The 11,547-nt window shown below is 43.5% G+C and overlaps 1 protein-coding gene across 2 annotated transcripts in view; it reads right to left on the reverse strand.

Annotated features, from left to right (window-relative positions):
• Window positions 1-3,177: 3,177 nt before the first annotated feature.
• Window positions 3,178-11,547, reverse strand: part of elk3 (ETS transcription factor ELK3) — a 23,449-nt gene continuing 15,079 nt past the window's right edge. For both annotated transcript variants that reach the window (XM_042079075.1, XM_042079073.1), the window contains 3 exons: window positions 10,360-11,139; window positions 8,358-8,480; window positions 3,178-3,936 (listed from right to left, as the gene is read on the reverse strand). In XM_042079075.1, the coding sequence (XP_041935009.1) occupies window positions 3,829-3,936; window positions 8,358-8,480; window positions 10,360-11,139 (1,011 nt within the window). In that variant the 3' untranslated portion in view covers window positions 3,178-3,828. The remainder of the gene's footprint in view (window positions 3,937-8,357; window positions 8,481-10,359; window positions 11,140-11,547) is intronic.

Here is an 11,547-nt window from a genome sequence, read left to right on the forward strand (position 1 = left end):
GATCTCATGTCGACTCTTTGTGTCTTCTTCCTTCTCTGTCTGCGGTGTCATTATTTTTATTTATTTATGCACTCAGTTGGTACCTTTTATCCAAAGCGACATACAGATACCAATTGTTGGGGCCAGTCTCCCTGGAGCGACTCGGGGCAGTTGGGAATTGAAACCCACAACCTCTGTGGCTGCTTTGTGCCGAGCTCCTTAGCTACTGTGCTATTAAGGCCAACTTGTTAAAGGCATCAGTGTCAGTGGCTGATTACATTTGCGCCACTTCTTTTGCTCCACATTCATAAGGCATTTGAACTGGTTTAGGGTGTTTTATGTACACAGAAATACCTATCCACCTTTTAAACCACATTGACTCAGAGATATGATATGTCAAAATATAACCACACAATTCTGTTAATCTCCTGTTTGTCGAAAAAAAATTCTGTTTTAGGTATTATTTGAAGTGGACATTTTTCCAGTAGTCTTATTAATGCATGGGCAGATGGTCTGAAATCATCCTGCCTCAAAGAAAGCGCCTGATTAATTCAATATTTAATATATATTGTACACCAGCTAGACTCAGCTGAGCTAATCTACATGTTGCTTCAGAAGCATGGAGTTGAGTTGAAGAGTGTCATTTTTAGAGCTGAGGACCACACCTTAAAGAAGAAATGCACAGCAGATTTTTTGCTTGCGTTTCTGTTTCTTTATGTGACTAAAAAGATCTAAATATACTGGGCAGTATTGTGCAAAAGTCTTAAGCCCAATTTGTGGTTCAGCGTCGACTCAATGCCATCGCCACGCGGAGTCTCTGCATCACCGTGCACCCCGCCTCCAAGCCCTGCGCCTTTGCCAGATGTGCGCCTTCTCAGAATTGTAACTTCGCATTTAGGCAGCGTAGACGCCAAGGAATGTAATTGGTTACTCTTTGGCTGCCCCTAGATTTGTCACTCCAGCAATGGGTACATTCTGATTAATGCAAAGGCTTACAACACTGGCTTTACGTAATGCATGCAGGGCTTCCCAGCATGCATTGCTTTAAGGCAGCGTAGTAAGTGGCTACTACCGGGGCGGTGGTAGTGTAGTGGTTAAGGAGCTGGGCTAGCGTGCAGTAGCCTGAAAGTTGTCGGTTCAATTCCCGGCTTCTACCGTTGTGCCCTTGAGCAAGGCACTTTAACCCCAAGTTGCTCCGTGGACAATGTGATCCGTTGTAATATAGCTGACATATGTAAGTCACTTTGGTCAAGAAGTGTCTGCTAAATGTAATGTAATGTACCTGAAGACGAACATACCCAATGCTTTGATGACCACACTCATCTCTCACTCTCCCCATCATCAAGACAGCTAACACAGGAAACACATGCCCAGCACCAGATAGCACAAACCAACTGTGCACCCAGGCCCAGTTCCCATCATCAGCTCTGCCAGACCAGCAGTGCTGCCACAATTACCAGTCTCACAATAAGGGGGAAACTGCTTACGGAACCGTCTGGTTCCGGTTCTGACTCATTAGTGGGCTGGGCATGCCAGTCAGTGGTCTGGGTGGGAAATGACAGCTCAGTCAGCAGCTTCAACCCAATGGGCTGGACTAGCATGCAAGAGCCAGAACAATTGTGGGTTCGATTCCTGGCTTCCACCGTTGTTGTGCCCATGAACAAGGTATTTAACCCCGAGTTGCTCCGGGGACAATGGCCCTTGTAATATAATTGACATACTGTACAGTATGTAAGTCACTTTGGATTATAAAATGATCTAGTAAATGTATAAATGTATAAAAGTTGGCCACCACCAAAACAACAAATCCAGTGATGGCCCAACACTGATACCGGACCAGAACAAAAACCACACCCTCTGTACCCTTTAACACTGTGCACACACCTCCTGTAGTCTGGTTGCACACCAACAAAGATGGTGAGAAATAAATAGATATATTATACTCCCCAAAAACCCTACTACAGCAAAACAAAACATAAAATATGGCACAACATGCTACATTGGCCCGAGCAACATTCGGCTCCAATGTGCTCAGGGTGGCCCGGGTCCTTTCCCGATCCCACCCCATCTCTCACTCTCACTTCCTGTCATCCTCTTCACTGCCCTATCTAATAATGGGAAAATGGCCCCCAAAATGCAAAGTGGGCTTAGACAGCCTACTGTATGTGTCTCCAGACGTGCTCATTGGAACATCCCTATTACACTTATGCACACATGCACCAGTCATTGTTATATAGCATTCAATGCTTCATTTTATTCAAAAAAACAACAAACTGTGTATTTCATCAGAAAGCACAAATATAAAATTAATATGAGAATACATTTGTTAACAATTTCATAATGAAAAAATAACAAAAGCTAGTATAAAGCTTATTTTCATTTTCTTTCCAATGTTTATCTGGAATCTCGTCTACAAATTTAAAAAAAAGAATTGGAAATACATTTTTGCGTTTCTTACAAAGGCAAGGCACAGACGGTAACACAGTTGAAGCATATGACAGTGCATACAATACAGTATAATACAACATACACGAGAATCACAAACAACCCATTCACAGCGTGTAGTTTGCTTCTTTAACAAAACAAAAATAGGCATGGCGGTATAAAGCTTTTGGTAGTATAGTGTTAAAGGTGTACTAAGCAAGTTTTTGTTGTCAAAAATGGTAACATTTTATTTGGATACACCGTCTACGAGACTTTACAGATGGTTTGTTGAAATTCCCACCACCAAACCATAAAAGTAACCAAATTTTGACAGATTGTTTATTTATGTTTGTGTTTTGTTTATGGTTTGTTTATAACCTTAGTTTCTGTGTTGTAAATAATCTGTAGGGGACCATCCAAATAAACCATGGCTGAAAAAATTAAATGCCTTTCGACCTACAATGATGATGTAACCCTTCAATATTACTGTGCACTTTACATCCACAGTCCCTCTCTCTTTTTATTCATGTATTTGTTTACATATAAATTGCATTTGTTTCGCTCTAAATTGTCAACAAATATGTTTAAAAAGACTGTAAAAGTATCTAAAAAAGCACCGAAACAGGAACATTTATCCAGCTGTTATCCTTCATATATATATATATATATATATAACATCATTACAGCCAGTATGTTGGCACAGAGGACCAGGGATCCTGAACAGACCAGGTACAAGAACCAGAACGAGAACTGTAGTGTGATATGGTGAGTGGGTGTGTGTGTGAGAGCTGTTTGCATATGAAGCAATACATTCAAGTGCCTTGAGTTTGAAATAAACAGATGAATTTTGCAACACTAGCACCACAGTAAGAGAATGTTTGTGTGTGTTTGTCTGTGTGTGTGTGTGTGTCTGTTTGGTGTGTTGGTGGTTTGGTAAGCTTGTGTTTGGCTTTGATTATGTATGTGCATGTTGGAAATGTGTAGAACTTAAGACTGTGTGCCTTACTGAAATTAAATGTAGCTTTGTGTGTGTAAGTATGTGTGTGTTTATGTGTCCGTAGGCTTCAGTTACATATCATGTCACAACAGCCTAAAGGGAATGCACAACGCCCCCCACAAAAGCTCACTCAGTAAAAGCTCACTTTTTTTTTTGCAGTTTGTCACTTCTCAACCTTTTGAGATGTGATTGCAAGGACTACATTTGGCTTCAATAATAAAAACAACAATAACAACAACAATGATCCTTGTTTACAATGAAGGGGGTCAAATAGGACCAACCCCATAAATGGATAATGAATTCATACACTGGCCCAGTGCTGTGCGGTTTGGTTCGGTTTGGTTTGGTTTGATTCGGCTTGGCCCAAGTCAGCCTGTTGTTGTTGTTGTTGGTGGTGTTGGTGTGTTCCAGTCAGGTCGGATCAGGGTTCAGGACTTCTGAGCTGCACTGGAGGATAGGAGGAGAGGGGAGGAGGAGGATGGGCCATCCAGGCTGGGCAGGGGGACCGGGAGCGGCCCGTGGAGCAGAGTTGGGAACTACAGACAGAGAGAGAGATGGAGATAGAGAAGAGGGGGGGGGGTAGAAAGAGAGGAGACAGAGAGAGAGAGAAAGGAAGAGATGGAAATGACAAAAGACAAGAGAAAGGAGGTACATTTGTAACTCATCTGAGAATGATGTAGTTGTCAATGAGTTGAATGCTCAAAAATGTGATCTACTGTACATGTTCCATCTTGTCTTTTATGGGAATGATGTGGTAATCATTAATGTTTTGAGAATGATGTGACCTACGTGTGCTGTCTTGTCTTATATCATTAATGTTCTGAGAATGATGTGACCTATGTGTGCTGTTTTGTCTTATATCATTAATATTTTAAGAATGATGTGACCTACATGTGCTGTCTTGTCTATGTGGTGCCGATTGCATAATTTTAGTGGAGTAGTTTTATGAAGAAGAGATAAGTCAGTTGAGATGGCAACTGATTTTGAGCCAAACTTTTATCATTATGTTATAATTATTGATAATCATACAATAACAAATAATAATGATAAAATATAGATTCTCAAACATAACAACAAATCAACAAACAACCTTTTTAGCCCTGTTACGCTCCAGTACTTTCATTTTATTCCATGCTGAACTTTTAGCCATCAGGGGTGCGTTCCCCAAAAGCATAGTTGCTAACTACCTAACTACAATGCATTTTTCCGTGGTAGCGTCACGTCACTGCCAAATCTGAGTTGACAGTATTTGAGTCACATCTTACAGATACGTTAACGATACAGAAATACGGTGTTGATATCCGGTCGTATTTAGGTCACATTTTAGTAAGAGCTCTATTTTTTAATTTTCCAAAATTAAAAACGTGATGTGTGACAATACGAAGCTTGAGTGTTTGTGCATACGTAACTCAAATTTACGGACTCACAATCAACAGTGACACTACCAAGGTAGTTGCTATCATAGTTAGCAAATATGCTTTTGGGAAATGGACCCCTGACTGAAGTGGACCAAAGTCATGACTCTGCATAGCCAATGGAACCTCCAATTTCTTGCAGCTACAGTATGTTTTACTACACTTATTACAAAGTGCATTTGGTAATAAAAATCTGATCCGTTTGGACTGTTGGTGTGATAGAGTTGCTCTGAAATGCTGAAAAGATAACCAGCCTGGGTAAAGCAGAAAGGCTTATAAAGTCTGTGAAACTTTTTAAAGGGGGCATTTTCGGGGCCGCCCTTCCCCCCGAACATACACACACACACACACACACACACAGAGAGAGAGAGAGGCACTCCCTTATGACCAGTGATGCATCAATGTAATGGTAGGAGAGGGACTTCCTGTTGTGCGAAAGCTGGTTGGAGTGTCTCGACCATGACACACACACACAGACATACACATACACATATACACACACACATGTATGCATAGACACTCACACAGAGCTGGGTTATCACCCCCCTCCCATCCCCTCTTTTAACAGGAAGCAGTTTCCCCCCCATATCCCAACCAGAGAGGAAACATCTGTAGCTTATTTCCAAACTCCACACACACACACACGCGCACACACACACAGTCAGAGAGACTGACTCGCACACTGAGTCAAGCACATACACACACATACATACACACACACACACACACTCAAACTCACACACACACACAACTCGTATAAATACTGTGACTTTAGTGGCCCAGAAATCTGAGCTGGAAAAGCACACGACTATTATGTTGGGGTAAGGACATGATATTGCCTCTGTTAAAAATGTGTCACTGAACACACACACACACACACACACACAGAGGTTAAATGTTGAGTAACTAAAGCACACACAAAGATTTGAGTGTGAATGTGGTGATGTCTCCCTTCAAAATATGTAGGTGAACACACACATACACACACACAAGTTTGTGATTTGGCGCACACAAAGGTTTGAGTAAGGTCGTGGTGGTATTTCCCTTTCACAAACACACACACACAGTGGCTCAGTTTTTCTGTTGGTGTGTGCATGTATCTTTCTCTTGTTTTTTTCCCTCTTGTGCACACACACACACACACACACACACACACACACACACACACACACACACACACACAATCCCAGGGACAATCCTGTCCTCAGTTCCTTTTGTTAGAACAGCCACAGCGTTGAGCTCAGTCACATGTTTGGTGTGTAGGAACTTTGGCTGTGGTCAAATCATTATGTGTGCCTAGTCTTTAGTCACTCAACATTTTTAACTCCTGTGTATGTGTGTGTGTGTGTGTGTGTGTGCGTGTGTGTGTGTGCGTGTGTGTGTGTGCGTGTGTGTGTGTGCGTGTGTGTGCGTGTGTGTGTGTGTGTGCGCGCGCATGTGTGTACACTAAGAAAAACAGCTTCAGCTTGATGTGAGCACCACAGCGGTTGTCCACCGTCCTTCACGGTGTGGGGCGTGGCCAGGAGGTTGCCATGGTCAACCGGCAGTTTCCTGTTGTCTAGGGATGTTTACAATAGCGACAGGCCACGCCCTCCGACTGCCAGCAAAACAATGTTAGTGTGTGTGTGTGTGTGTGTGTGAGGGGTGGGGGGTGGGGGCAGATGAGCATAAATACAGAACTGCACATACACACACTCACACATGCACCTCCCTAGGGTCCAAGCAGGAAGTATCCACAGGATTTCCTCTTTCTCTCACATGAGCGCTGAAAAACGACACTGCACAGGACGGACACACACATACACACACACACTACACATACGCAAATGCCCACACAAAACTCAGGAGCACATACAAATTATTATCTAAATAAATATAGATAAATATGATATGCCTCTTACATATATATATATAGAGTATAGTTATAGTTATATATATATATATATATATAGAGTATAGTTTAGTATATATATATAGTATAGTTATAGTTATATATATTTATAGAGTATAGAGTATAGTTATAGTTATATATATATAGAGTATAGTTTTAGACCTCCCTGGTGGATTGATAGAGCAACTGCATAGCTAGAGTTCATGTGCTTGCTTCCACAGAGAAAATTGGTAGGTGCACGTATGCAATGTTTTTTGTTTTTGTTTTTTTAGCAGCCGGTGGCATCCATCTTAACTTTGAATATTACTACCAGGCAATAGGGAAGTTATAGACACATGGGTTTAGAAATAGTAACTTTATTATTGAGTAGTACTTCTTCCCATGTAACATGCTAGCTAGCTAGTCATGCACGTATTGGCTTACTAGGCAATAATGATTTTACATTGTAAACTCTTCATCACGTACTGTGTAGACTGCATGTAGTTGCTGAATTAACATTGCTGCTTAGTGTGTTGCTGGGTATTAACATTAGGAAGGACTTGTTAAATATGTGTTTATCACACACACACACACACACATACTCAAATACAAGTACACAGGGAGAACACACACATGCACACAGGACAGACATTCTGTTCATCTAGCAACCCATGGCTAATGGAAAACACAGACAGCTTCAAATCCCACACTGAGCTCACATACAATATCCCCAACCACACACACACACACACACACACACACACACAGCCAGCCCAGAGTGCCATACAGAAGGGAGTGATTTTGAAAATGATGTGAATGTGATATTTCAGTTTTTCCTTTTCAAGAAATTTGCTGGATAAGTCTAAAATCCTTATTTCCGCTTTGGCAATAGGGGATACTGACAGTAGATTGAGGGAAAAATAACTGAAACAAATGTATAATATTTATAGTATTTATAATATAATATTATTTTATCTATTGATACTACAACAGAAATGTTTGAGGATGCATTACAGACTTATTTACATCTTCTACTTGCCTTGTGTCTTCTATTTGCCTTGTGTTTAACTATAAGTATACTCTTTTGATCCTGTGAGGGAAATTTGGTCTCTGCATTTATCCCAATCCGTGAATTAGTGAAACGCACACTAACCCAGAGCAGTGAGCTGCCTGCTACAGTGGCGCTCGGGATGCAGTGAGGGGTTAGGTGTCTTACTCAGCCGTGGACGTGGGCATTGGAGAGCAGTGCTCAACCACTTCCCCAGCCCACATTTTTCCTACTGGGTCGGGGATCAAACCAGCAACCCTTCAGTTCCAAGCCTGAAGCCCTCACCAGTAGGCCACGGCTGCCCCTACCACACATCTTCTTTGTACGGTACATTACATCTCAGTGTAAAAATATTGACATCATCTTCTCTTCTTGATCTTATTCATCCTGATTTTTTTCTTTTTATTCATCAAATAATTCAAATTCAATAATAATTAAAATAGGTATCATTCAGGATTATTATTATGATTATTATTATTATTATTATTATAAAGAATTGTTGTTTATTTCTCTATTTTCATACCAATACCAGTATGTAGATAATGTGTGTGTGTGTGTGTGCATGCGTGCGTGCGTGCGTGCGTGTGTGCGAGCGTGCGTGCATGTGTATATGTATATATTTACCTGGAAGAGGGAGCTGTGTCCCTGTAGCCTGGCGGGGCTGAGTGGGGCCACTGGACTCAGGCTGCTCCAGAAGTGGATGGAGGAGAGCAGGGGACTGGGGGTCAACAACAACCCTGAGGGAGTCTGGGGACAACAGAGGAGGAGAGGAGAGATATAATTTATATAACATTATTGCACATGATGCATTAGAACATCTAACACAACCTACCAAACTGTCAGATAAAAAAGAAGACAGCAGTGTGGTACAAAAACGCAGCAGTGCTTTCTCATGGAGAAAGAGAAAGGGATTCAGAGAGAAGAGAAGAGAAGAGAAGAGGCAGGAGGGGAGAGGCAGGAAGTGAAAAAGTTTGAAGGGGGGAAAAGAGAGATGGATGGAATGTAAGAAAGAGAGGGATGAGAGAAGGGTAAGAAGCAGAGACAGAAAGAGAGGGAGGGGTAAATGGGTGGATGGATGCGGAAGAGAGAAGAGAAAAAGAGGAATGGAGGGAAGAGAAGAGAAGAGAAGAGAAGAGAAGAGAAGAGAAGAGAAGAGAAGGGGGATTTGAGGTGAATGGGGAGGGTCAAGAGAGGTGGATCAGAAATAAGATCACGGATTTACGAGTTTGTACCGTGGAGGGAGGGAGAGGTGTGTGTGTGTGTGTGTGTGTGTTTGTGTGTGTGTGTGTGTGTGGGGGGGGGGTGATTTAGAGAGAAAGTATGTGGGTGTATGTTTGGGTGTGTGTTTATGACTAAAGGAAAGTTGTGTCGGAATTTCTTGCTGGTAACTGGATGAAGGAATTGAAGAAGTTAGATGAAGGTTAGAGTGTGTCATTGAGGAACTGTATATGCTTTTGCGTGTGTGTGTGTGTGTGTGTGTGTGTGTGTGTGTGTGTGTGTGTGTGTGTGTGTGTGTGTGTGTGTGTGTGTGTCGGTAGGGAAGTACAGCCATAGAGGACAGTAGGACAAGCCACACAGACATACTTCTCTGGAAAATATTTGGCTTTCACTACTGGAATAAAGTGTAAGTGTATGCACGTGTGTGTGTGTGTGTGTAAGAGAGAGATTGAGAGAGAGCGAGTGTGTGTGTGTGTGTGTGTGTGTGTGTGTGTGTGTGTGTGTGTGTGTGTGTGTGTGTGTGTGTGTGTGTGTGCAAGTGAGTGTCCCAAGGGGTTGAGACCTAGAATTGGCAAGTTCTGGCTGAGGAACAACATATGTAATCCATTTCTCTCTCTCTTTTCTCTCTCACACACGTACACACACACACTTTTTTCTCTCTCTCTTTCCCTCTCTCAGACATACAAAAACACATACACACTGCCTCTCTACTGTATCTCACACACACACACACACACACACTTTCACTCTAACTCTCACACCCTTTCTCTTTCTCTTTCTCTCTCTCTCACACAAACACGTTCTCTCCCTCTTTCACTGTCACACACATGACGCCTGTCTTACCGTCTCTTGCTGTGTGTGCTGTGTGTGTGTGTGTGTGCGTGTGTGTGTGTGTGTGTGTGTGTGTGTGTGTACTGCACTGAGGTAGTGTGGCTTGCGACTGCCTTTTGGTGGATTAGAAGCATATGGCTTCACTTACAGGTCTCTCCCTCCCTCTCCTCTCTCTCTCTTTTCTCTCTCTCTCTCCTCCCATATGTCTCTCTCTCTCTCTATTCCACTCTTTTAGTACCTCTCATTCTTTCCCCATCTTCATCCCTCTCTCCCTCCTTAAACCCCACCTCTACTAATGTCATACCCTAAAGACACATGCACACACACACACAGACACACAAAGAGAGAGAGCAAAAGGGACCTTGGAATACCAGTATACATATACACCTTTTTGTGTGTATGTGTGCATGTGTATGTGTGTGTGTGTGTCTGAGTGTTTGTGTGTGTGTGTGTGTGCATGCATGCGTGTGTGTGTGTGTGTGTGTATGTGGTGCGTGCGTGCGTGCGTGCGTGCGTGCGTGCGTGCGTGCGTGCGTGCGTGCGTGCGTGCGTGCGTGTACAGGCGAGCGCGTCTCACCTGTGCAGTAAAAAAAGCTGGGGTGAGAGACCCTGAAGGAAGGGCGGGGCTATTGAGGGCGATGGAGCCTATGTCACTACCAGCCAATAGGATTGACGGGGAGGAGATTTCCAGGCCTCTGGGCTTCCTGGTTTTGGGTGGGAGTCCATTGGGCGGAGCCTGCGACTGAGCACGCTCCCTGTGATTGGAGGACAGGTTGAGGGGCTGAGCGTTCTGCTCTAATTCGTCCATGTCAGCCTCGGGGCTCCGCCCCGGCTGCAGCTGATAGGCCGGACTGTGCGAGGGGGAGGGGGAGGGGGAGGAGAAAGAGGAAGAGTGTGGGGAGGGCTTGGAGGAGGCCGAGGAGGTGAAGAAGACGTCGGCAGAGGAGGAGGAGACGGGGGGAGGAGAGGAGGGGAGGGACACTACAGTCTGAGCCCCTCCTTTCTCCTGCCGGTTGACGAATCGTATGACAGTCCGGCCCCCTTCTCCCTCGCCCCGCTCAGCCCCTCGCTGTTGCTCCACTTTGATTGGCCGCAGGAGAGGGGGCGGGGCCTGCAGGGAGCTGACCGTGAAGGACGAGTACAGGCCGGAGTGGAGGTACTCGTTACGGTGGACAGGGCTTCTCAGTGATGTGAGAGACAGCTTGGAAGACTCCTCCCCTTCCCCCACGTCAGAGTCTGCCTCCTGGAGGAGGGACACGGCCCCGTGCTCCACAGCCTGAGGGTCCATCTTCAGGATGTCGGGGAACGACACAAACTTGTAGACAAACTTCTGCCCAATCACTTTCTTGATGATGTTCTATCACACACACACAGGCACATATTTTTTTTTTTTTATCTTGACATGAATTGTTTGACATTGATTATTGTTTATATGTGAGGAATTATTCAGATTTCATTCTGTTCTGGTCCCTCAATGTGTTCTTTTTTTGTGATCAACATTTCACATGACTTTCTGGCCTACAAAAACCCTGTCAACTAAGTATTACATTGCTGATGTGTTAAAAAAATATATTCATATATTCAGTCCATAGTCTATATCCGGATATCATGGACCATGAAAAAATGACACATAGACCATGTGTCAGACCATGCACACATTAATCCTAGATGATGGACTAAATGAGGCAGAGAGGTATGGAGTCTGCACACTAGATGAGGTGTAGCTCCAAAGTGAATTGAATGTTTTTTTTTTATTAGTATGGTA

The sequence above is a fragment of the Alosa sapidissima genome, chromosome 22, assembly GCF_018492685.1.
Source record: "Alosa sapidissima isolate fAloSap1 chromosome 22, fAloSap1.pri, whole genome shotgun sequence".
Classification (NCBI taxonomy): Eukaryota; Metazoa; Chordata; class Actinopteri; order Clupeiformes; family Clupeidae; genus Alosa; species Alosa sapidissima.